At 44.7% G+C, this 25,346-nt stretch overlaps 1 protein-coding gene across 2 annotated transcripts in view; it reads right to left on the bottom strand.

Annotated features, from left to right (window-relative positions):
* Positions 1–25,346, bottom strand: part of LOC140463803 (ras-related protein Rab-37-like) — a 139,349-nt gene that overhangs the window by 91,216 nt on the left and 22,787 nt on the right. The window contains exon 2 of one of the 2 annotated variants that reach the window (XM_072558135.1): positions 11,894–12,004. The exons of the other annotated variant lie outside the window; for it this stretch is intronic. Coding sequence (XP_072414236.1) covers positions 11,894–12,004 — 111 coding nt within the window. The remainder of the gene's footprint in view (positions 1–11,893; positions 12,005–25,346) is intronic. 2 annotated transcript variants of the gene reach the window in all.

Raw genomic sequence — 25,346 nt, forward strand, 5'->3', positions numbered from 1 at the left:
GATGAGAGAAAAATTAGGATCAATCAAGGATAGTAGTTGGAAATTGTGCATGGAGTCAGAGGAGATAGGGGAAGCACCAAATGAGTATTTTTGGTTAGTATTCATAGTGGAAAAAGACAATGTTGTTGAGGAGAATACTGAAATACAGGCTACTAGCTTAAACGGGATTGAGGTTCACAAGGAGGAAGTGTGAGCAATTCTGCAAAGTGTAAAAATAGATAAGTCCCCTAGGCTGGATGGGATTTATCCTAGGATTCTCTGGAAAGCCAGGAAGGAGATTGCAGAGCTTTGATCTTTATATCAGCATTATCTAAAGAAATAATGCCTGAATACTGGATGATAGCAAATATTGTCCCCTTGTTCAAGAGGGGAGTAGAGACAACCCTAGTAATTATAGATCGGTGAGCCTTACTTCAGTTGTGGGTAAAGTGTTGGAAAAGGTTATAGGAAAAAGTTGATTAGGGGTAGTCAACATGCTTTTGCGAAGGGTAGGTCGTGTCTCACAAACCTTATTGAGTTCTTTGAGATGGTGACCAAACAGGCGGATGAGGGTAAAGCAATTGATATGGTGTATATGGATTTCAGTAATGCATTTGGTTCCCCACAGTAGGCTATGGCACCAAATATAGAGGCATGGGATTGAGGGTGATTTAGTGATTTGGATCGGAAATTAGCTAGCTGATAAAAGACAGAGGGAAATGTTCATCCTGGAGTTCGTTTACTAGCGGGGTACCACAAGGATCTGTTTTAGGACAACTGCTGTTTGTCATTTTGATAATTGACCGAGATAAGGTGTAGAGGGATGGTTTAGTAAATTTGTAGATGACACTAAGGTCGGTGGAGTTGTGGACAGTGCTGAAGGACTTTGTAGGTTACAGAGGGACATAGATGAGCTGCAGAGCTGTGCTGAGAAGTTGCAAATGGAGTTTAATGCAGAAAAGTGTGAGGTGACTCACTATGAAAGGAACAACAGGAATAAAGAATACTGGGCTAATGGTAAGATTCTTGGTAGTGTAGATGAGCAGAGGGATCTCAGTGTCCATGTACATAGATCCTTGAAAGTTGCCACCCAGGTTGATAGAGTTTTTAAGAAGGCAAACGGTGTGTTAGCTTTTATTGGTAGAGGGATTGAGTTTCAGAGCCACAAGGTTATGCTGCAGCTGTACAAAACTCTGGTGCGGCTGTACTTGGTGTATTGCATACATTTCTGATCACTGCATTATAGGAAGGATGTGGAAGCTTTGGAAAGGGCGCAGAGGAGATTTGCTATGATGTTGCCTGGTATGGAGGGAAGGTCTTATGAGGAAAGGCTGAGGGACTTGAAGTTCTTTTCATTAGAGAGAAGGTTGAGAGGTGACTTAATAGAGACATATAAGATAATCACAGGGTTAGATAGGGTGGAGGGTGGACAGGGAGAGCCTTTTTCCTCAGATGGAGATGGCTAGCATGAGGGGACATAGCTTTAAATTGAGGGGTGATAGATATAGGACAGATGTCAGAGGTAGTTTCTTTATTCAGAGTAGTAGGATCATGAAACACACTGCCTGTAACAGTCGTAGACTCACCAACTTTAAGTGCATTTAAATGGTCATTGGATAAACGTATGGATAAAAATGGAATAGTGTAGGTTAGATGAGTTTCAGATTGGTTCCACAGGACAGCACAAGATCGAGGGCCAAAGGGCCTGTATGAAGGTGTAATGTTCTATGTACTATTTCACTTCACATATGTTGCCAGGCCTGCTGAGCTTTTCCAGCAACTTTTGTTTTTGGTAAGGTGTATGATGAAGTAGAGGCTGCTTTTAGAAGCATGAGGCAAACCTGCATAAATAATCCTAAATCTTATGAGATTCATAGGGCCTTATTCTCTCCCTAGTTACCCTTTTGTCCTTTATGTATTTGTAAAAACTCTTTGGATTCTCCTTAACTCTATTTGCCAAAGTTATCTCATGTCCCCGTTTTGCCCTCCTGATTTCCCTCTTAAGTATACTCCTACTGCCTTTATACTCTTCTAAGGACTCAGTCAATCCATCCTGTCTATACCTGACACATGCGTCCTTCCTTTTCTTAACCAAACCCTCAATTTCTTTAGTCATCCAGCATTCCCTATACCTACCAGCCTTCCCTTTCACCCTAACAGGAATATACTGTCTCTGGACTCTCATTATCTCATTTCTGAAGGCTTCCCATTTTCCAGCTGTCCCTTTACCTGCGAACATCTGCCCCCAATCAACTTTCGAAAGTTCTTGCCTAATATCGTCAAAATTGGCCTTTCCTCCAATTTAGAACTTCAACTTTTAGATCTGGTCTATCCTTTTCCATCACTCTTTTAAATCTAATAGAATTATGGTCGCTGCTCCCCCACTGACACCTCAGTCACCTGCCCTGCCTTATTTCCCAAGAGTAGATCATGTTTTGCACCTTCTCTAGTAGGTACATCCACATACAGAATCAGAAAATTTTCTTGTACACACTTAACAAATTCCTCTCCATCTAAACTGTTAACACTATGGCAGTCCCAGTATATGTTTAGAAAGTTAATATTCCCTACCATAACCACCCTATTATTCTTACAGATAGCTGAGATCTCTTACAAATTTGTTTCTCAATTTCCCTCTGACTAATGGGGGTCTATAATACAATCCCAATAAGGTGATCATCCCTTTCTTATTTCTCAGTTCCACCCAAATAACTTCCCTGGATGTTTTTCCGGGAATATCCTCCCTCAGTACAGCTGTAACGCTAACCCTTATCAAAAACACCACTCCCCCTCCTCTCTTGACTCCCTTTCTGTCCTTCCTGTAGCATTTGTATCCTGGAAGATTAAGCTGCCAGTCCTGTCCATCCCTGAGCCATGTTTCTGTAATTGCTATGATATCCCAGTCCCATGTTCCTAACCATGCCCTGAGTTCATCTGCCTTCCCTGTTAGGCCCCTTGCATTGAAATAAATGCAGTTTAATTTATCAGTCCTACCTTGTTCTCTGCTTTGTCCCTGCCTGCCCTGACTGTTTGACTTGTTTCTGTTCTCAACTGTACGAGTCTCAGGTGATCTCTTTCCTCACTATCTCCCTGGGTCCCATACCCTAGCTTACTAGTTTAAACCCTCCTGAGCAGCTCTAGTAAACCTCCCTGCCAATATATCAGTCCCCTCACAATTTAGGTGCAATCTGTCCTTCTTGTACAGGTCACTTCTTTCCCAAAAGAGCTTCCAATGATCCAAAAATGTGAATCCTTCTCCCATACACCAGCTCCTCAGCCATGTATTCATCTGCTCCGTCCTCCTATCCCTGCCATCACTAGCTCCAGATATTACTACTCTCGAGGACCTCCTTCTTAAATTCCTGACTAACTCTGTAATCTCCCTTCAGAATCTCAACCTTTTCCCTTCCTATGTTGTCGGTTCCAATGTGTACAATGACCTCTTGCTGGCCCCTCTAGCCGTTGAGAACATTCTACACCCTCTCTGAGGCATCCTTGATCCTGGTACCAGGGAGGTAACACAGCATTCTGATTTTTTTGCTGCTGGCCACAGAAACGTCTGTCGGTACCTCGGGCTAGAGAGTCTCTGAACACAATTGATCTCTTGGAACCCAATGCACCCCTCATTGCATTAGAGCCAGTCTCAATACCAGAAACTTGGCTGTTTGTACTACGTTTCCCTGAGAATCCAAAAGCCCCTACATTTTCCAAAACAGCATACTTGTTTGAAATGAGGATAGCCACAGAAGACCCCTGCATGAACTGCCCACCTCTCTTACCTTTCCTGGAGTTAACCCAGCTATGTGACTGTGTCTGCAACTTTTCCCCCTTCCTATAACTGCCATCCATTACATCGCCTTGCTTTTGTAAATTCCTCATTGCTTCTTACTGTTTCTCCAACCAATCCATTCGATCTCTGATAGGATTTGCAACCAATGGCATTTATTGCAGATATAATCCTCAGTTATCCATAAACTCTTCCTAAACTCCCACATCCAACAAAAAGAGTATATCACTCTACTAAAGGCTATTTTTGCTTTCTTCAATCTACAGACCCTGAAAATAGCACTGTCTTATTCTTCTACGAAACACTGCTTCAGGTTAAATTAATACTTATGACTTATATTTTAAGTTTAATCAAGTGACATATCTCAATAAAACATATAATCAAGAAAGAAACCACTCTACTCACTACTGCAGACTTACTGGAAGGCCACGCTTATTCACTTATTCACTGATCTGTTTCTGTGCTGTGACCTCTCCCAAACAGGTTCCTCCAAGATCAGTTGTGAATTTCACTGCTTGACAATTTTCCCAGATGCAATCCGATGTCCAGCGATACATGAATTCAAGCAGCAAAGGCAGTAACTGTGCAGGTTCACTGCTCTGCCAGTTAGCAGTGTGGGTTTCTTTCTCTCTCCTGCACTGACCTCACCGTCTGCTTCCTTTGCCTGTTCCTCTTCCTTTTAAAAGTGCTGTAGTTTTGATCTTTTTTTTCTCCAAAGTTCCAAAACAATGCAACATATAAAACAGTAATTGCTGCACCTGGAATTTGAGGAAATCACCTCTAACACTTAAAATACCTCAAAAAAAGGAGGAGCTGTTAGAGCCAGAAATTTTTCCCATCCTCCATCTTGGATTACCCAGAATCCTCATCCTCATCAAAGAACTCTAACAAATTTGTGAGGCATGATCTCCCACGCGTAAAGCCATGCTGACTATTCCAAATAAAACCCTGTATTTCCCAATGCATCTTTATATTAACTTGCAGAAATTTTTCAAGTAACTTTCCTCATTGTCAGAGATTTTAACCGAAAACCTGTAATTTTAGAGGACGATTTGGGAGCTGTATCCTCTCAAACCATCAATCATGTGCTTTTAAACTGGATTAATGGCTGTTACTGATTGGATTTTTTGTCACTCTTTCCTGATTGTTTTGTGGAGGGAGAGGGGAAGCACTAGTGGTGGGATTGGTTTCTGGAATACTAATGCCCTCTTCTTGCTACATTAGGACACTGGGGTCAGAGCTGTCACGCTGTTTGGTCAAATGAATACCCAGGGTGGTAACTGCCTGCTGTTGCCGACAACAGTTTGAGTACTCGTTATGCTCAAGTAAGAAGATGACTCTTTCAGAAACTTCATCTTGTGGGGAGCACATTCCAAACCTTTACCACCTAGAAGGACAAGGGCTACAGACACTTGGGAACACAACCTCCTGCATGTTCCTATCTAAGCCACTCACCATCTTGATTTGGAACATGTAACACTGTCACTGGGAGAAAATCCTGGAATTCCCTCTCTGATGGCATTGTGGGTCAACCCACAGCAGGTGGAATACAGCCGTTCAAGAGGACAGCTCACCACCACCTTCTCAAGGGCATCTATGGATTGGCAATAAATTCTGGCCCAATCAGCAACGCTTATATCACAAAAGTGAATCTTACGAATAGAGAAAGGTATGGCCCTTTAAGAGCCATGCCTTTTAAAAGTAATTTTTTTTTTAGATTAGATTACTTACAGTGTGGAAACAGGCCCTTCAGCCCAACAACTCCACACTGACCCTCCGAAGATCAACCCACCCAGACCCATTCCTCTACATTTACCCCTTCACCTAACCCTATGGGCAATTTAGCATGGCCAATTCACCTAGACTGCACATCTTTGGACATAATTGAAACTGGAGTAGAAGAAAAAATGGAGGTTTGGGAGTTGTGAAGAAAGACTGGAATTGTAGAATCCCCACAGTGTGGAAGCAGGCCTTTCAGCCCATTGAGTCTGCACCAACCCTCCGAAAAATAACCCACTCCCCTACTATATATTTACCACTACTCTATAACCACCCATCTAACTTACATATCCCTGAACACTATGGGCAATTTAGCATAGTTAATTCACTTAACCTGCACATCTTGGATTGTGGGAGGAAACCCACACAGACACAGGGCGAATATGCAAACTCTACACCCAAGAATGGAATTGAACCTGGGTCCCTGGTGGTGTGAGGCAACAGTGCTAACCACTGAGCCACAGTGCCACCCTGAGATCTAGTGAATAGTCTTGCAGGTTCAAAGTACATTAGCAGAATGTTGGGAATGGAAAGTTCAGGGCTGATGATGGGAAAATATTATTGTCCCAGACCAGACCAGATCGAGCTCTAGCACTGTGAAAGTGCTTAAGTATTTGGCAGGATACTACTCGAAGGTTTTGTCAGTTTATTTTGCTCTCTTCCTCACTGTTCTTTTAACCTGTCATCTTTTTGTATGCAGTGAAGAAAGAACAGATAAGAAAACAAAGAATGATGTAGAGAGAGTACAAGGAGGTATAGGGAAAGATGACTAATTCAGGATCTTGAAGACAGGATAGGGATGAGTCCAGGTAGAGAAAGGGGAGAAAGTATTCATGAGGCTGTACAAACCTGTAAAGTGGATATGGGTCTCAATGGAAAGGCAGGTTGAATGGACACTCACCCCATTAAATGTTACCCCCTGACCAAGTGTTCTCAGTAGAAACACACATGTGCAGCAAAGAGGAGAGGATGTGGTGGCTGTGCAGCCAATGACATCTTACATCTTGTACATAAACCTCAAGCTGATAAACATCTTGTTAAAGCTGAGACAAGCAGCAAACTGAGTGAGCTAGTTCACTGACAACTGGATGCATTGATGATGCTGTGTAGCTGGGTACTTCTGGAGTAAGAGGTTCACATCACAGAAAGAGAAATTGCCACTTCTGTTTACCGAGCTGGGTCAGTTGTATCTGGCGCATTATCTCCCTGTTTATACAATGTCAGGCGCAAAGTTAATCATCTTCATGAGCAATGGTATCAGTTTCAATTTGGAAAATGCAGAAATTCAGAGATCACCAGTACAACCCTCACAGCTCGGCAGAGTTTTTCGCCCACTTTGCCTTTCCATTACATCCATTCTCTTAGTTCTCCTTTTAAATTCAAAGTGAGAATGATTAAACAATACACTGTCAAGCATTAACGTTTCTTGTAAATATAGCAACATTCCTTGGGTTACTATCTTGCAAATTATTCTGGGATTATAGCCAGCATTTTAAAGCCATTCAGTGTTTCCTAGCAGAATTTGTGGTTAATGAGATGCTACCTCACACATGAAGCATGGGAATAAGATCCATTCAGGTAAAAACCATGACTGCAGATGCTGGAAACCAGATTCTGGATTAGTGGTGCTGGAAGAGCACAGCAGTTCAGGCAGCATCCAAATAGCTTCGAACTCGACGTTTCGGGCAAAAGCCCTTCATCAGGAAAAAAGGCAGTGAGCCTGAAGCGTGGAGAGATAAGCTAGAGGAGGGTGGGGGTGGGGAGAAAGTAGCATAGAGTACAATGGGTGAGTGGGGGAGGAGATGAAGGTGATAGGTCAGGGAGGAGAGGGTGGAGTGGATAGGTGGAAAAGGAGATAGGCAGGTAGGACAAGTCCGGACAAGTCAAGGGGACAGCTACTGAGCTGGAAGTTTAGAACTAGGGTGAGGTGGGGGAAGGGGAAATGAGGAAACTGTTGAAGTCCACATTGATGCCCTGGGGTTGAAGTGTTCCGAGGCGGAAGATGAGGCGTTCTTCCTCCAGGCGTCTGGTGGTGAGGGAGCGGCGGTGAAGGAGGCCCAGGACCTCCATGTCCTCGGCAGAGTGGGAGGGGGAGTTGAAATGTTGGGCCACGGGGCAGTGTGGTTGATTGGTGCGGGTGTCCCGTAGATGTTCCCTAAAGTGCTCTGCCAGGAGGCGCCCAGTCTCCCCAATGTAGAGGAGACCACATCGGGAGCAACGGATACAATAAATGATATTAGTGGATGTGCAAGTAAAACTTTGATGGATGTGGAAGGCTCCTTTAGGGCCTTGGATGGAAGTGAGGGAGGAGGTGTGGGCACAGGTTTTACAGTACCTGCGGTGGCAGGGGAAAGTGCCAGAATGGGAGGGTGGGTCGTAGGGGGGTGTGGACCTGACCAGGTGGTCGTGGAGGGAACGGTCTTTGCGGAAGGCGGAAAGGGGTGGGGAGGGAAATATATCCCTGGTGGTGGGGTCTTTTTGGAGGTGGCGGAAATGTCGGCGGATGATTTGGTTTATGCGAAGGTTGGTAGGGTGGAAGGTGAGCACCAGGGGTGTGCTGTCCTTGTTACGGTTGGAGGTGTGGGGTCTGAGGGCGGAGGTGCGGGATGTAGATGAGATGCGTTGGAGGGCATCTTTAACCGCGTGGGAAGGGAAATTGCGGTCTCTAAAGGAGGAGGCCATCTGGTGTGTTCTGTGGTGGAACTGGTCCTCCTGGGAGCAGATCCGGCGGAGGCGGAGGAATTGGGAATACGGGATGGCATTTTTGCAAGAGGTAGGGTGGGAAGAGGTGTAATCCAGGTAGCTGTGGGAGTCGGTGGGTTTGTAAAAATTGTCAGTGTCAAATCGGTCGTCATTAATGGAGATGGAGAGGTCCAGGAAGGGGAGGGAGGTGTCAGAGATGGTCCAGGTAAATTTAAGGTCAGGGTGGAATGTGTTGGTGAAGTTGATGAATTGCTCAACCTCCTCGCGGGAGCACGAGGTGGCGCCAATGCAGTCATCAATGTAGCGGAGGAAGAGGTGGGGGAGTGGTGCCGGTGTAATTACGGAAGATCAACACTCATCCATTGTACTCTACGCTGCTTTCTCCCCACCCCCACCCTCCTCTAGCTTATCTCTCCACACTTCAGGCTCACTGCCTTTGTTCCTGATGAAGGGCTTTTGCCCGAAACGTTGATTTCAAAGCTACTTGGATGCTGCCTGAACTGTTGTGCTCTTCCAGCACCACTAATCCAGAATAAGATCCATTCAGTCAAATCCCTGTCTTTATTTGCCATATCACAGGTCACCATACCTGCAGTTGCCAAGACATTAAAATCTGGAGTTTCCTGCTTACACTTTTCCACCTCTCTCTTCCTTCAAGACGTTCCTCACAGCTACCTCATCCACCAATCCTGAAGTGGCTTGGTCTCAGTAATTGATCAATAAAGTTCCTGTGAAGTGACATGGACCATTTTACTGCAATACAGGCACTATGTTGGTCCAGGCCCTGAATTATGTATTTCCCAAAATAATTCCACTTTTTTTAAGCTGCTCCTTCAAACTTACCTCTCTGACTAAGCCTGCGACCATCTCTCACAATAGCTTCTTCTTTGCCTGGTGAGTATTCTTATCAGTACTTATTAGTCAAATACTTTGGGACTTTTTATTCCACATTGAAGCTGTTACTTAATTGTGAATTGGTGTTGCTGTGGCAGCCTTAAAGAACATATCACAGTCAATTTCCAATTCACTTCCACCTGTACCATTGCTAATACACTGGCTGACAGCACTGCGGGCAGCTTTTGATGGGCATCATCTGTTTGGTGGGTGAATTACCACATACAGTTTGGGTTTGTTCTTCCTGCATTAGTGTAGAAGCCCTGTGAACAGCAGGCTGTGGCCTCTGCATTGAATGATTCAACAGTTTCAAACTGACTATATCTCAGTTCCTTTGTGGTTTCCTGTCACTTTACCCAACAGGGGTTAGGAGAGGAGATGCAGGGCGTTGCTGGAGAGGTCTGTCTCCTTCTGTTGCAGCCCAGCTACTGAAAGATTCAGACTTCTAAAACTAGAATTCCAGCTCTCTCGAGAAAGGCAAAACTACAAGATTCAATGCTAGTGGCAGCCACTGTCCCAACAATAATCCCTGGTTCAAATGTCCAAGGGGCCATTCAGCCATACAACACAGAAAAAGACCCTTTGACACACCAGTCAAAAATGACCATTTAAATACTCAAATCCCATTTTCCAGCACTTAGCCTGGAGCTTTGTGTGCCTTGGCATCACAAGTGCAGATTGAAATAATTCTTGTTTCTGCTTGCACCGCATCAAAGTGAGTTCCACCTCAACAAAACCAGCATTAAGCCAAGAGACGGTAGATTTGGAGGGAATAATCAGAAGGGATAGTTTTATGAGAAGGGTCATAAAGAGGGAGAGTGCATCAGAAATATGCAGAGGGATTTTGGGAGGTAACTCCAAAGCAAATTGAGGATACAGCAGCAAATGGTTCGGTGGCAAGGGGGTGGATTCATCACAGAGATATGGGTAGTCTTGAGGAAGTGGGAAGGCTGCAGAAGGACTTGAACTGGTGAAGAGAGTGGAATACAGGTGTGAGACTACGCATTTTGGTAGGAAGAAAAGAAAAGCAGACTAAATGGGGAAAGGCTTTGGAAATCTGAAGTACATAGGGACTTAGGAGTCCTAGTTCAGGATTCTGTTTGAGCTAACATGCGGTTTCAGTTGGCAGTTAGGCTGGTAAATGCAATGTGAGCATTCATTTCTAAAGGGCTTGAAAACATGAGCAGGGATGTACTACTGAAGCTGTACAAGGCTCTTGACAGATGCATTTGGAATACTGTGAGCAGCTTTGTATTTAACGAAGGATGTGCTGGCTTTGGAGGGGCTGCAGGGGAGATTTACAAGAATGATCTCAAGAATGACGGGCTTGTGCAATGAGGAGCAGTTGAGGACCCTGGTTCTGTATTTGGTGAACTTTAGAAGGTTGAGGGAGGATCTCATTGAAACTTACAGAATATTGAAAGGTCTGGACAGTGGGAATGGAGAAGTTGTTTCCACTAGTAGGAGAGACTCAGATTCAAGGGCACAGCCTCAGAGTAAAGGCACGACCATTTAGAACAGAGACCTGGAGGGATTTCTTCAGCCAGAGGGTGGTGACACTGTGGAACTCATTGCCACAGAGGGCTGATGATGCCGAGTCATTGAGTGTACTTAAGACAGAGATAGATAGATTCTTGATTAGTAAGGGGATCAAGGGCTCTGGGGAGAAGTCAGGAGAATGGAGTTGAGAAATATAACAGCCATGATTGAATGGTGGAGGAGATTCAGTGGGGCTGAAAGACCTAATTCTGCATCTCTATCTTATGGAAATGAAATGAGAGTTCATTGTTGGAGAAAATTTACAGAGTTTGGGAAGACTAGTGGTTTAGGAGTGATCCGACTACTGCTCATACCCCATGGGATAGAGCTAAATATAACAGGGTAAATGATAGGTCTTGAGAGAATTTCAAGTCCCTCCTTGATACTCCCACTAATAGGCTACTTTCAGTGATCCTATACTATTACCAAACCGGCTGTGTGACAACGGCATCTTTCTCCCAGTAGGAGTGAGGTACGGCAATGAGGAGCTTGTAAATGATCATAACGTACATAGCTTGGCAGTGCAGAACAGATGGGATTCCCGATCATGGGAGTCTTAGCAACTGTTTGACATCTCAGACTTTCCATTTGCAGGGGCTCAATGATATTTTGTGGCTCAGGTTTTATTTTTGTGGCAGATTTTATGAAGCTTTGTTGGTGCAGATTCAGGTCGATTGGTGCAAATAAAGGAAGAAAGCACAAGTGTATAATTGAGATAACTGGGGTAAGCTACAGTAATGCATGTTCCCAGGCTTTATTGGACTGGACATGGCACTTGTACTCAGCAGAGTATATCTCATTAAAAACAAATCTCAAGTACAATCCCCTGATAACCAACTGTATTGGACTGAAAATCTCTAGAGATTAATGTGATCCAGACTGCAGAATCCTTCAGCACTGTGGGTTCCTCTTTAGGTCCCTTTCATATATTAAAGCCAGTGTGTCCACATTTTGGGCAGAAAGAGCTAATTTTGAATATGAGCATTCACCATTCAGAGCCCTCTTACTGGCAAGACAAGGGAGGGAGTCCTGCTTTTTCAGGGAAATTTTAATTGGTCTCCACTGAACTTACTTTCACCTAAGGCCTCTCTCCCAATCCATCAAGATACCAAACCTACTGTAATCCAGCGTCCTCTCAGTAGTTCAGGAGGTATCTGAAAATTCCCTCTGTGGAAATGTGCAAATCAGAGAATCAAATAAACAGAATCTCACCCTGAAGTCTATTCCAACTGTGGCGATGAAGTTTCCCGCTAAAAAAGCATGATCTTTGAACTGGACCAGGAAGCAAGTCTTGCCCACGCCAGAGTCTCCAATTAACATGACCTACAGTGTGTGTGTAAAGTCTAATTAGAATTTTCCTTTAAAAAAGAGCTTGGCAGTAGAACATGAAATGGTTAATCATCAGGCCATTTTAACACAAGAGATCCAGCAAAGTTTGGGAGCTGACCCTTTGGCCTAAACATTCCATTACAACTTCCAGTAGGACTGGCTGTATTCAAGGAGATTCCACTGAGGCATTGCTTTATATTGTATAATCAAACCCAAAAGGGAAGTATTGTGAATTGCCTTAGAGCTGAGAGTAAAGCTTTCTCACTGTGACTAAGTTAAGGGAACAGCTTGAACTAAGTTCCTTGCCTTACTTCCTTGGCTTTCTCCACTGACATTTTGGTTTTGGGGAAATACCCCACCTCGCAGCCCCAGGTCAGAAATGTAGCACATTGAAGGCCAACACCAGAGATTGGAGCAAATGAACCAGGCTGGCTCTTGCACTTGGTATTGAGGGAGTACTGCAGTATTCAAAGGGCTGTCTTCTAGATGACATGCTACGTCGAGGTTTAAATAGCCCACAGTATGATTGGAGGAAGAACAGAGCAGTTATCCTTCACTCCTGCCAAATGAAACAACGTTTGTTGAAACAGATGACTTTGTTCATTCTCCCACATGTTTATGGGAACTTGTGAGTAAATGGGTTGCAGCATCACAACACAGACTGCAGCTCACGGACATTTTGTTCACTGTAAAATGTTTTGTGTGTTCTGGAGTGTGAAAAGTGCTTAATAAATGCAAGTTTGCACTATACAGAAAAAGAAGAAACAAATACACCCAGGACTGAGGTGAATGACATTCACATTTCAATATATTGTTCGATGACCTATAGGTCAGCTTCAACCAGCCAACAACACTCTAGAGAGAGGTATCTCTACATAACTTTCAAAACTAACTGAGTGACAGAAAACATCTCCAAGTTACACCCCCATCTATATCTCTTAACCTCCTCCAGCCCTTACACACTTCTCTATCTCTGTCATCTCCTCTAGCCCCCTATACACCTCCCAATTTCTGTAATCTCCTCCAGACCTTATACCTCACCCAATCTCTGCAACCTCCTCCAGTACCCTATATCCTTCCCTATCTCAGTAACTTCCTCAAGCCCTTGCACTCCTCCCCATCTCTGTCACCTCCGCCATCCCATACACCCCTCCCTATCTCTATAACCTCCCCCAGCTGCCCCTACCTCTGTAATCTCCTTCAACCTTGACAAACCTTCTATTTGGGTAACCTTCACCAGTCCCTATGCCCCTCCTTATCTTTGATAAGCTGATCATTGGCAAATGGAATTCAGTCTGGATAAATATGAGATAATACACTTGGGCAGGACAAATACAGCAAGGGAATATTTGGTGAATGGTAGGACCCTGTACATACATCGGTTGTTGAAGGTATTAGGGCAAGTGAATAATGTGGTAAAGAAGACACATGGTATACTTGCCTTTATTAGCCGATGCATAGAGTTTAAGAACAATGAGGTTATGTTGACATTGTATAAAGTCGAGAGTGTGGTGCTGGAAAAGTACAGCAGGTCAGATAGCATCTGAGGAGCAGGAGAATCGATGTTTTGGGTACAAGGAATTGTGATGATGGGCTTATGCCCGAAACGTCGATTCTCTTGCTCCTCTGATGCTGCCTGACCTGCTGTACTTTTCCAGCACCACACTCTCGATTCCGATCTCCAGCATCTGCAGTCCTCCTCACTTCCTCCTGGAATTGTATAAAGCATTGGTTAGGCCACAGCTAGAGTTCTGGAATCTGGGTTAAGATCAGAGTGAGGTTATGAAGGTTATAGGAAAGATGTGATAGCACTGGAGAGGGTGCAGAGGAGATTTGACAGGATGTTGCCTAGGTGGACAGTTTTGGTTATGAAAAGAAATTGGACAGACTTGGGTTGTTTTCCATCTGGCAGAGGAGATTGAGGGGGTAAATGATTAAGGTGTCTCCAATTATGAGGACCATAGACAGGAAGTGAGTTTTCCCCTTGGTGAGGGATTATGACTGAGGACATAGATTTAAGGGAAGGTGCAGGAGGTTTCGAGGAGATGGGAGGAGAAATTGTTTCACTCAGATGGTGGTGGGAATCTGGAAGTCATTGCCTGTAAGGGTGATACAGGCAAAAACCCTCATAAACATTTAAGAAGCATTTAGATGTACATTAGCGATGCTAAGGCATACAACGCTTTGGGCCGCGTTAAGTGCTTGTTTTTGACTGGCGCAGACTTGATGGGCTGAAGGGTCTTTTCCTGTGCACTCTATGTCTCAGATTTTATCTCCTCCATTTCTATAACCTCCTGTAGTCCTTCCTTTCTCTCTCAATCTTTTAAGTTGCAATGGAAAAGTTTATTTATTTTTCATGCTTTTCTTTGGCCCCTTGTTGGTGAACTTTTCCCGTTCCTTCTCTCTGTTCCTGCTACTCCTCCTGGTGCCCAGGACTAAATAAATCATAGTATTTGGGGACCACTAAAGTGATCATAAGTCTTTTGGTTTGTTGCAAAAACCTGATCAATGGACTAATAACTTTCAGGGGTGGGAATACCCCAACCTGACCTGGCCCCCTGCCTATACGGGGCTCCAACTGCACACCACATGGTTAACTGAGTACAGGAAGTGAACAAATGACCTGGTTGTAGGGATAGCTCCCCACAGCCTCAATGAGGATTGAGCACAACCTACAGATGCTATAACAACGAACAACAAGGAGTAAACCAGGAGGTGGGACTGAGTGAGACAGTCTTGTTTAAGAATCTTGTAACACCAGACTGGGGCCTTCTTCCACTATCACACAAGAAACAAAAGAGCCCCTCTGTTGTCATATTTGCCTGCATAAACACCAGCTCAATCTCTTTTCTCCAACTGTCGCAAAAAAGTTGAAGAGGGGAGATTGCAATAGGATTGTGCTCCGTAATGAGGACTCACACAGTTGAACTGCCTGTTCACCCTCATTTGCGAAACTAATCCTAAAAGGGAATAATTTCCTGACATCCTCCAGCTGCTTGGGAGACTGCATCTCATTCTGCCTGGGAGTCCTGAGTATTTGACAGGCACTTCCCATATGGCAGGCTTCTTGCCAGCTGTAGGTAGTCAGTGAATGGCCCTTGTGGGGTTGGTCCTGGGGAGATATACAGAAGTACATCTGGAAGCTGCCAGCACTGAGACACAACGAGGATTAGGGAAGGAACTGACACAAAACATGTCAACTAGCCACAGCCAGATGAAAGAACAAAGGAACAGCTGTAAGAATTTCTGCAGACTAGTGGGCTGGACATGCAACTAAGGATAGAACGGGCCCTGGAGGAATATCGGGAGAGTAGGACCAATCTTAAACGAGGAATCAAACAGGCTAAAAGGGGTCATGAAATAACTTTAGCGAGCAGAATTAAGGAAAATCTTAAGGCCTTTTATTCATATATAAGAAGCAAAAGGGTAACTAGAGAAAGGGTTGGTCCACTACAGGATAAGGAAGGAAGGTTGCGTGTTGAACCTGAGAAAATGGGTGAGATTCTCAATGATTACTTTGCATCAGTGTTCACTGAGGAATGGGAGGTGATGAATGTTGAGATTAGAGATAGAAGTTTGTTTACTCTGGATCACATCAACATAAGGAGGGAAGATATGTTGGGTAGGCTAAAGGATATTAAGGTGGACAAATCCCTAGGACCGGATGGGATCTATCCCAGGTTGCTAAGGGAGGCAAGAGAGGAAATAGCTGGGCCCTGACAGATAGCTTTGTGGCATCCTTAAACACAGGTGAAGGACCGGAGGACTGGAGGGTTGCTCATGTTGTCCCCCTGTACAAGAAAATTAGTAGGGATATTTCAGTTAACTACAGACCAGTGAGTCTGATGTCAGTGGTGGGAAAGTTGCTGGAGAAAGTTCTGAGAGATATAATCCACTGATATTTGGAAAAGAATCGGCTTATCAGTGATAGGCAACATGGTTTTGTGCGGGAGAGATTGTGCCTTACCAACTTAATAGAGCTCTTTGAGGAAGTGATCTAGTTGATAAATGAAGGAAGGGCTGTTGATGTCATATACATGGACTTTAGTAAGTTTGATAAGGTTCCCCATGGTAAACTAATGGAGAAATTGAAGTCACATGGTGTGCAGGGTGTTCTAGCTAGGTGGATAAAGAACTGGTCAAGCAACAGGAGACAGAGAGTAGTAGTTGAAGGGAGTTTCTCAAAATGGAGAAAGGTGACCAGTGGTGTTCCACAGGGGTCAGTATTGGGGCCACTGTTGTTTGTAATATACATAAGTGATCTAGAAGAGGGCACTGTTGGTCTGATCAGTAAATTTGCAGATGACACGAAGATTGGAAGCTGGGTCCCTGACTGACAGTACACATCATTTGAACTGTTTCCATGGGGATTCCTGTTGCATAGAAATGGTTAACCCAGTAAAACAGGAGACTAGAGAATGGAAATGAATCTGTTGAAAATTCATGTTGCTAGACCTTTAATGAATGACTGTGTCTCGAGGTGAGTGACTGGACAGTGAAACAAGCTCATTATCACATTGAAAATTCTACCTGACTCAGTGCTGGAACAGAGCAGAACCATCACAAACCACTTCACTCTTACATCTTCATTATCAATCCCATCTGGAATCAATCCATTCCAGTCACCAAGGAATGACTGGTAGGCCACAATACCCATGGCCACTCGCTGACACAAAGGTAAACCAATATGTTTGGCATTTTTAAAGCAAATTCCCAACTTGTTGCTGTTGATTTACAACATTTAGTGCATACCAGGTCATAGCTGAAAAGCAGGAATTCCCTGTCTGAAGGGAACCCAGTAAGGTTAGTGACCCGTATTCAGAGAATGGGCAGGTTGGTGTTTCAAGACCACCAGCAGTGTGGGAGGTATTGGTCTCTCTTTCACTTGGAGGGGATCCTTGGCTTCACTTCAATCCTACCCAGCTGACATTCCCACCCAGTGGGAAAGAGAACAGGCAGGCTCTCTGGGTATGACAGCTCTGGGCCTAGACAGGATGGATTTTACTAGGCCCAGGCAGCAAGTGGTCAGCAGGGGCTTTTGCCGATCTCTCTCCCTCCCTTCATTATGTCCGTGCATGGGACTCCCTGGGGATGGAACATACTGTTCACTGTTACACTCGAGACCCCCCACTTCCCCATGGATGATGAGGCACTGCAGCCGTTTAACAACCAGAACCGAGCTTCATTTTGATCCCGTTTCCTTTAAGATTTAACCCGAGGTCTTTTTGTCACAGTTAATTAGGACAGCTCCTTTCAGAAGGGGAGGAGTGCTTATTACATTATAATTACTAGCCTGTCCATTAAGGTTAACCCAAGAAGATTTGGAAATAACAGCAAAAATAAATGAACACCTTGAAATAGAGCATACGAGAAAGGAAAAGATTAGCATTGCATTTCTACAGCCTCAGGATATCCCAAAGCACTTTACAACTAAGAATATATTTCAGACGTCTCGTCACTGGTTCCTGCATTTTTCATATTACAACATTTTGTACATGTTGAGGTCCAATCAATAGCAATGTGACAATACTGGGATTACCTGTTTATGGATGATGGCCACGGGGTAAATATTGGCCAGGACACTGAGAGCATTCGGCACGAGCCAGGAATGCAACTCCAGAAGTCAGATTAAGAATCTGGGATATGGGCTGACCATAAAGGGAGGTGGAGGTACTGACCACCCTGTCAGTTTGATCATATGGTTATGGTGGGATGGGGTGACAATCTGAAACTGGAATTTTCTCTGCAAGGAATGTATTTGAGCTCGCCCCTCACTAGAACATATTATAAAAAAGAAAGGATTTGCGCTATTACAGCACCTTTCATCACCATCATACATCTCACAGCACCTTACACCAAATTGTATACATAGAACCACAGGAGATGGCCACCATCCTCATTGAATATTTCTCTTCTGTGCTTACCGTGGAGAAAGACTTGAAGACTTGGGAACTTGGGAAAGTTAGTGGTCACATCTTGGGTACAGCTCATATCACAACAGAGGAAGTGTTGGATGTATTAGAATGTATAAAGGTAGATAAATCTTCTGGTCCTGACCAGATATATCCAAGAACTGTGCAAGGGACTAGAGAAGAATTTTCAGCGGTCCTGGCTGACATTTTTGCGTAATCACTAGCCATGAATGAGGTCCCAGAAGACTGGATAGTAGCGAATGCTGTGCCCTTTTTCAAGAAGGGCTGCAAAGACAAACCTGGGAATTATAGACCAGTAAGCCTAACATCTGTGGTGGGTAAGTTACTTGAGAAAATTCTGAGATAAGATATACATGCATTTGGAAAGATAGGGTTTGATTAGCAATAGTCAGCATGGCTTTGTGTTTGGAGGAACATGCCTCACAAATTTGTTAGAGGTTTTTTGATGAAGTGACCAGGAAGGTTGACAAGGGCAAGGCAACAGACATAGTCTATATGGATTTCGGTAAGGCCTTTGATAAGGTTCTACATGGTAAACTGCCCTGAAAGATTAGATTGCATAGAAACCAGGAGAGCTGGCAAATTGGATACACAATTGGCTTGAAGTTGGAAGCAAAGGGTAATAGTGGAAGGATGCTTGTCGGATTGGAGGCCTGTGACTAATGGAATGCCTTCGATGTCAGTGCTGGGCCCATTGCTGTTTGTTATCTATATCAATGAGAATGTACAAGGCGTGATTAGTAAGTCTACAGATGACACTAAAATAGGCGGTATCATGTGAGGAAGGTTATCAGAAATTGCAGCAGGATCTTGACCAAGAAATGACAAGTGGAGATTTTTTGGAAAGTCAAATCAAGGTAGGAGTTTCATGGTAAATGGTGGGGCCTTAAGGAGTGTAATGGAACAGAGGGACCTTGGAGTTCAGATGCACAGTTCTTTGAAAGTGGAGTCACAGGTAGACAGGGCAGTGAAGGAGGCTTTTGGCACACCGTCCTTCATCAGTCAGGGCACTGAGTATAGAAGCTGGGAAGTTATGTTACAGTTATACAGGATGTTGAAGAGGCTGCACTTGGAGTATTGTGTTCAGTTTTGGTCACCTTGCTATAGAAAGGATGTTATTAAACTAGAAAGAGTATAGAAGAAATTTTTAAGTCTGATGCCAGGACTTAATGGCCTGAGTTATAGGGAGAGGTTGGACAAGCTAGGACTGTTTTCTTTAGAGTGTAGGAGACTGAGGGGCGATATTATAGAAGTGTATAAGATCATGAGAGGCAATGGATAGGACACTGTCTTTTACCCAGGATTGGGGAATCAAGGACTAGAGGGCATCAGTTTACAGTTAGAGGGAAAAGAATAAAAGGGAACCTGAGGGGCAACCGTTTTATAAAGAGGCTGGCATGCATATGGAATGAGCTGCCAGCGGCAGTGATTGAGGTGGGTACATTAATAACATTTAAAATGCATTTTGACAAATATATGGATAGGAAAGATTTAGAAGGATATGGACCAAGTGCAAGGAAATGGGGATGGACATTTTGGTCAGCATGGACCAGTTTGGGCCAAAGGGCCTGTCTCCATGACTTTAAGTTGTATTCACTGTTGTAATGTGGGAAATTTGACAGCCATCTTGTGCATAGTAAACTCCCACAGCTATCAGTGTGATAATGATCAGATAATCAGTTTTTGTGATGTTAAGAGATAAATATTGAGACAAAGCCTCAGGGACACATCAGGAAACCAGTTGTCCTTCCATTGACTCCATCTACACTTCCTGGTGCCTTGGGAAAGCAGCCAACATAATCAATGACCCTCCCACCCCGGTTATACTCTCTTCCATCCTTTTCCCTCGAGCAGAATATATAAAGGTTTGAAAGAATATCTCACAGATTTAACAGCAGCTTCTTTCCAAGTGTTATCAGACTTACGAATAGAACTGATCTTTCTCTGCTTCTTCTCTGTACACTATATTCTGAATTCTGTTCTAATACCCTAATGTTCTCATCTGAGTTATGATTTGGTTAGCATGAGAAAAAATACTTCTCACTGTATCTTGGTACATGTGACAATAATAAACCAAATCAATTTTTAAATATTTATCCAAGGGGCAAATACAGTATCAGTTTAAGGCCTCATTTGGGATTGCTGCAACACCATTGTTGCTGTTATGAAACTCTGAATTTCCCTTATGAAACCTCTCTCTCTCTTTCCAATCCTCTTATCTTTTGAGATGAGGTTTAAAACAAACTTTGACCTAGCTTTCAGTTTGATGTTCTTGTGTAGTTCAGTTCTCAAATTTTGTTTAATAATACTTCTGAGAATGTCTTTGGACAATTTATTACATTCCAGGTGCTATATGAATGCAAATTCTGGTTGTTGTTCTGACAAACAGATATTTGACTTGTTTAAAGCTTTCACCTTTCTTAATGCTGCCATCCTGCTAGAGTCTCAGAAGCAGATGTGCTGTTTTAACAGTGAGACAACTGGCGTGCCTGGATTCCTGACATTAGGCCTTTTTCCTGTAAGGCTACAGATCCAGAAAACCTGTTTGTCCTACCAGGACAAGTCAGTCATATTTAATAGTGAGTTGAGGAATTATTTTAAATTCTATATTTCCGGGTCAGTAAAGAGTCAATAAAGAGATAGGACTCACATTGGCCAGAACATGGCATAATGACACGTCTGAAAACATGTTGCTGGAAAAGCGCAGCAGGTCAGGCAGCATCCAAGGAGCAGGAGAATCGACGTTTCGGGCATAAGCCCTTCTTCATTCCTGAAAAAACGTCGATTCTCCTGCTCCTTGGATGCTGCCTGACCTGCTGCGCTTTTCCAGCAACACATTTTCAGCTCTGATCTCCAGCATCTGCAGTCTTCACTTTCTCCTCCATAATGACAGTTCTCCTTCTTTAAAGAAGACTGGTGAACTAGCTGGATTTTTGGTGCAATCCAATTGTCATCTGTTACTGATAACAGCCTTATGTTTCCAGATTTGTGCAAAACCCTAACCAAATTAAAATTTTTGAATTGTCCTGTTTAGATCTGAGCTGAATATTATCTGACCTTTTAATTCTACCGTGGATTTGGGCTGAATGTGCAATCAGCTAGTCCGAAGCCACAAGAACAAGAGAGAAAAAGGGAATTAATCTCCTCTGAACAGAAAGAGTCTGTCAGTCGCAACAACTGACAGTTCCTAACAACACTGCAGGATCTGGCCTTAGAATTGGTGCAGCAGGGAACTGGTCCTGCCCACCAGGAGCATGGGATAGAACATGGAACATAGAACATAGAACAATACAGCACAGAACAGGCCCTTCGGTCCACAATGTTGTGCCGAACATTTGTCCTAGTTTAAGCACCTATCCATGTACCTATCCAATTGCTGCTTAAAGGTCACCAATGATTCTGACTCTGCCACTCCCACAGGCAGTGCATTCCATGCCCCCACCACTCTCTGAGTAAAGAACCTACCCCTGACATCCCCCCTATACCTTCCACCCTTCACCTTAAATTTATGTCCCCTTGTAACACTCTGTTGTACCCGGGGAAAAAGTTTCTGACTGGCTACTCTATCTATTCCTCTGATCATCTTATAAACCTCTATCAAGTCACCCCTCATCCTTTGCCGTTCCAAAGAGAAAGGGCCTAGCACTCTCAACATACGTTCGAGACACCACCCACGCCCTCCACCTCCTCCAAGACTTCAGTTTCCCCGGCCCCCAACGCCTCATCTTCACCATGGATATCCAATCCCTCTGCACCTCCATCCGCCATGACCAGGGCCTCCAAGCCCTCCATTTTTTCCTCTCCAGACGTCCCCAACAGTACCCTTCCACTGACACTCTCATTCGTTTGGCCGAACTGGTCCTCACCCTTAACAATTTCACCTTTGAATCCTCCCACTTCCTCCAAGCCAAAGACGTAGCCATAGGCACACGTATGGGCCCCAGCTATGCCTGTCTCTTTGTTGGCTATGTAGAACAGTTGATCTTCCGTAATTACACCGGCACCACTCCCCACCTCTTCCTCCGCTACATTGATGATTGCATTGGCGCCACCTCGTGCTCCCGCGAGGAGGTTGAGCAATTCATCAACTTCACCAACACATTCCACCCTGACCTTAAATTTACCTGGACCATCTCTGACACCTCGCTCCCCTTCCTGGACCTCTCCATCTCCATTAGTGATGACTGACTTGACACTGACATTTTTTACAAACCCACCGACTCCCACAGCTACCTGGATTACACCTTTTCCCACCCTATCTCTTACAAAAATGCCATCCCGTATTCCCAATTTCTCCGTCTCCGCTATATCTGCTCCCAGGAGGACCAGTTCCACAATAGAACACACCAGATGGCCTCCTTCGTTAGAGACCGCAATTTCCCTTCCCACGTGGTTAAAGATGCCCTCCAACGCATCTCGTCCACATCCCGCACCTCTGCCCTCAAACCCCACCCCTCCAACCGTAACAAGGACAGAACGCCCCTGGTGCTCACCTTCCACCCTACAAACCTTCGCATAAACCAAATCATCTGCCGACATTTCCGCCACCTCCAAAAAGACCCCACCACCAGGGATATATTTCCCTCCCCATCCCTTTCCGCCTTCCGCAAAGACCGTTCCCTCTGCGACTACCTGGTCAGGTCCACACCCCTCTACGACCCACCCTCCCATTCTGGCACTTTCCCCTGCCACCGCAGGAACTGTAAAACCTGCGCCCACACCTCCTCCCTCACCTCTATCCAAGGCCCTAAAGGAGCCTTCCACATCCATCAATGTTTTACCTGCACATCCACTAATATCATTTATTGTATCCGTTGCTCCCGATGTGGTCTCCTCTACATTGGGGAGACTGGGCGCCTCCTGGCAGAGCGCTTTAGGGAACATCTACGGGACACCCGCACCAATCAACCACACTGCCCCGTGGCCCAACATTTCAACTCCCCCTCCCACTCTGCCAAGGACATGGAGGTCCTGGGCCACCTTCACCGCCGCTCCCTCACCACCAGACGCCTGGAGGAAGAACGCCTCATCTTCCGCCTCGGAACGCTTCAACCCCAGGGCATCAATGTGGACTTCAACAGCTTCCTCATTTCCCCTTCCCCCACCTCATCCTAGTTTCAAACTTCCAGCTCAGCACACTCTCCTTGACTGGTCCGGACTTGTCGGACCTGCCTATCTCCTTTTCCACCTATCCACTCCACCCTCTCCTCCTTGACCTATCACCTTCATCTCTTCCCCCACTCACCCATTGGACTCTATGCTACTCTCTCCCCACCCCCACCCTCCTCTAGCTTATCTCTCCATGCTTCAGGCTCACTGCCTTTATTCCTGATGAAGGGCTTTTGCCCGAAACGTCGATTTCGCTGCTCGTTGGATGCTGCCTGAACTGCTGTGCTCTTCCAGCACCATTAATCCACTATCCTCATACGACCTACTCTCCATTCCAGGCAACATCCTGGTAAATCTTCTCTGCACCCTCTCCAAAGCTTCCACATCTTTCCTAAAGTGAGGCGACCAGAACTGCACACAGTACTTCAAATGTGGCCTTACCAAGGTCCTGTACAGCTGCAACATCACTTCACGACTCTTGAATTCAATCCCTCTGCTAATGAACGCTAATACACCCCTAGGCCTTCTTACAAGCTCTATCCACCTGAATGGCAACTTTCAAAGATCTATGAACATAGGCCCCAAGATCCCTCTGCTTCTCCCCCTTACTAAGAACCCTACCGTTAACCCTGTATTGCGCATTCTTATTTGTCCTTCCAAAGTGGACAACCTCACACTTGACAGGGTTGAACTCCATCTGCCACTCCTCAGCCCAGCTCTGCATCATGTCTAAGTCTCTTTGTGCCGACAACAGCCCTCCTCACTATCCACAACTCTTCGTATCATCTGCAAATTTACTGACCCACCCTTCGACTCCCTCTTCCAAGTCATTAATAAAAATTACAAACAGCAGAGGACCCAGAACTGATCCCTGCGGAACTCCACTTGTAACTGGGCTCCAGGCTGAATATTTAGCTTCTAACACCACTCTCTGACTTTCACCGGTTAGCCAGTTCTCTATCCAACTGGCCAAATTTCCCACTATCCCATGCCTCCTGACTTTCCGCATAAGCCTACCATGGGGAACCTTATCAAATGCCTTACTAAAATCCAAGTACAGTACATCCACTGCTCTACCCTCATCCACATGCTTGGTCACCTCCTCAAAGAATTCAATAAGACTTGTAAGGCAAGACCTACCCTTCACAAATCCGTGCTGGCTGTCCCTAATCAAGCAGTGTCTTTCCAGATACTCGTAAATCCTATCCCTCAGTACCCTTTCCATTACTTTGCCTACCACAGAAGTAAGACTAACTGGCCTGTAATTCCCGGGGTTATCCCTATTCCCTTTTTTGAACAGGGGCACAACATTCGCCACTCTCCAGTCCCCTGGTACCATCCCCGTTGACAGTGAAGATGAAAAGATCATTGCCAACGCCTCTGCAATTTCCTCTCTTGATTCTCACATAATCCGAGGATATATCCTGTCAGGCCCGGGGGACTTGTCTATCCTCAAGTTTTTCAAAATGCCCAACACATCTTCCTTCCCAACAAGTATCTCTTCTAGCTTACCAGTCCGATTCACACTCTCCTCTTCAACAATACGGTCCCTCTCATTTGTAAATACTGAAGAAAAGTACTCATTCAAGACCTCTCCTATCTCTTCTGACTCAATACACAGTCTCCCACTACTGTCCTTGATTCGACCTACCCTCGTTCTCATCATTCTCATGTTTCTCATATACGCATAAAATACCTTGGGGTTATCCTTGATCCTACCTGCCAAAGATTTTTCATGCCCTCTCTTAGCTCTCCTAATCCCTTTCTTCAGCTCCCTCCTGGCTATCCTGTATCCCTCCAATGCTCTGTCTGAACCTTGTTTCCTCAACCTTATGTAAGCCTCCTTCTTCCTCTTTACAAGACATTCAACCTCCCTCATCAACCAAGGTTCCCTCACACGACCATCTCTTTCCTGCCTGACAGGTACATACATATCAAGGACACGTCTGTTCCTTGAAAAAGTTCCACATTTCAATGACATCCTTCCCTGACAGCCTATGCTCCCAACTTACGCTCCTCAAATCCTGTCTTACAGCATCGTATTTACCCTTCCCCCAATTGTAAAACCTACCCAGTTGCACGCACCTATCTCTCTCCATAACCAAGGTGAAAGTCACAGAATTGTGGTCTCCATCACCAAAATGTTCACCCACTAACAAGCCCATCGCTCGTCCCGGTTCGTTACCAAGTACCAAATCCAATATGGCCTCCCCTCTGGTCAGACAATCTACATACTGAGTTTTAGATTTTTTTTTAGATTACTTACAGTGTGGAAACAGGCCCTTCGGCCCAAC

Source organism: Chiloscyllium punctatum, chromosome 39 (assembly GCF_047496795.1).
Source record: "Chiloscyllium punctatum isolate Juve2018m chromosome 39, sChiPun1.3, whole genome shotgun sequence".
NCBI classification, from domain to species: domain Eukaryota; kingdom Metazoa; phylum Chordata; class Chondrichthyes; order Orectolobiformes; family Hemiscylliidae; genus Chiloscyllium; species Chiloscyllium punctatum.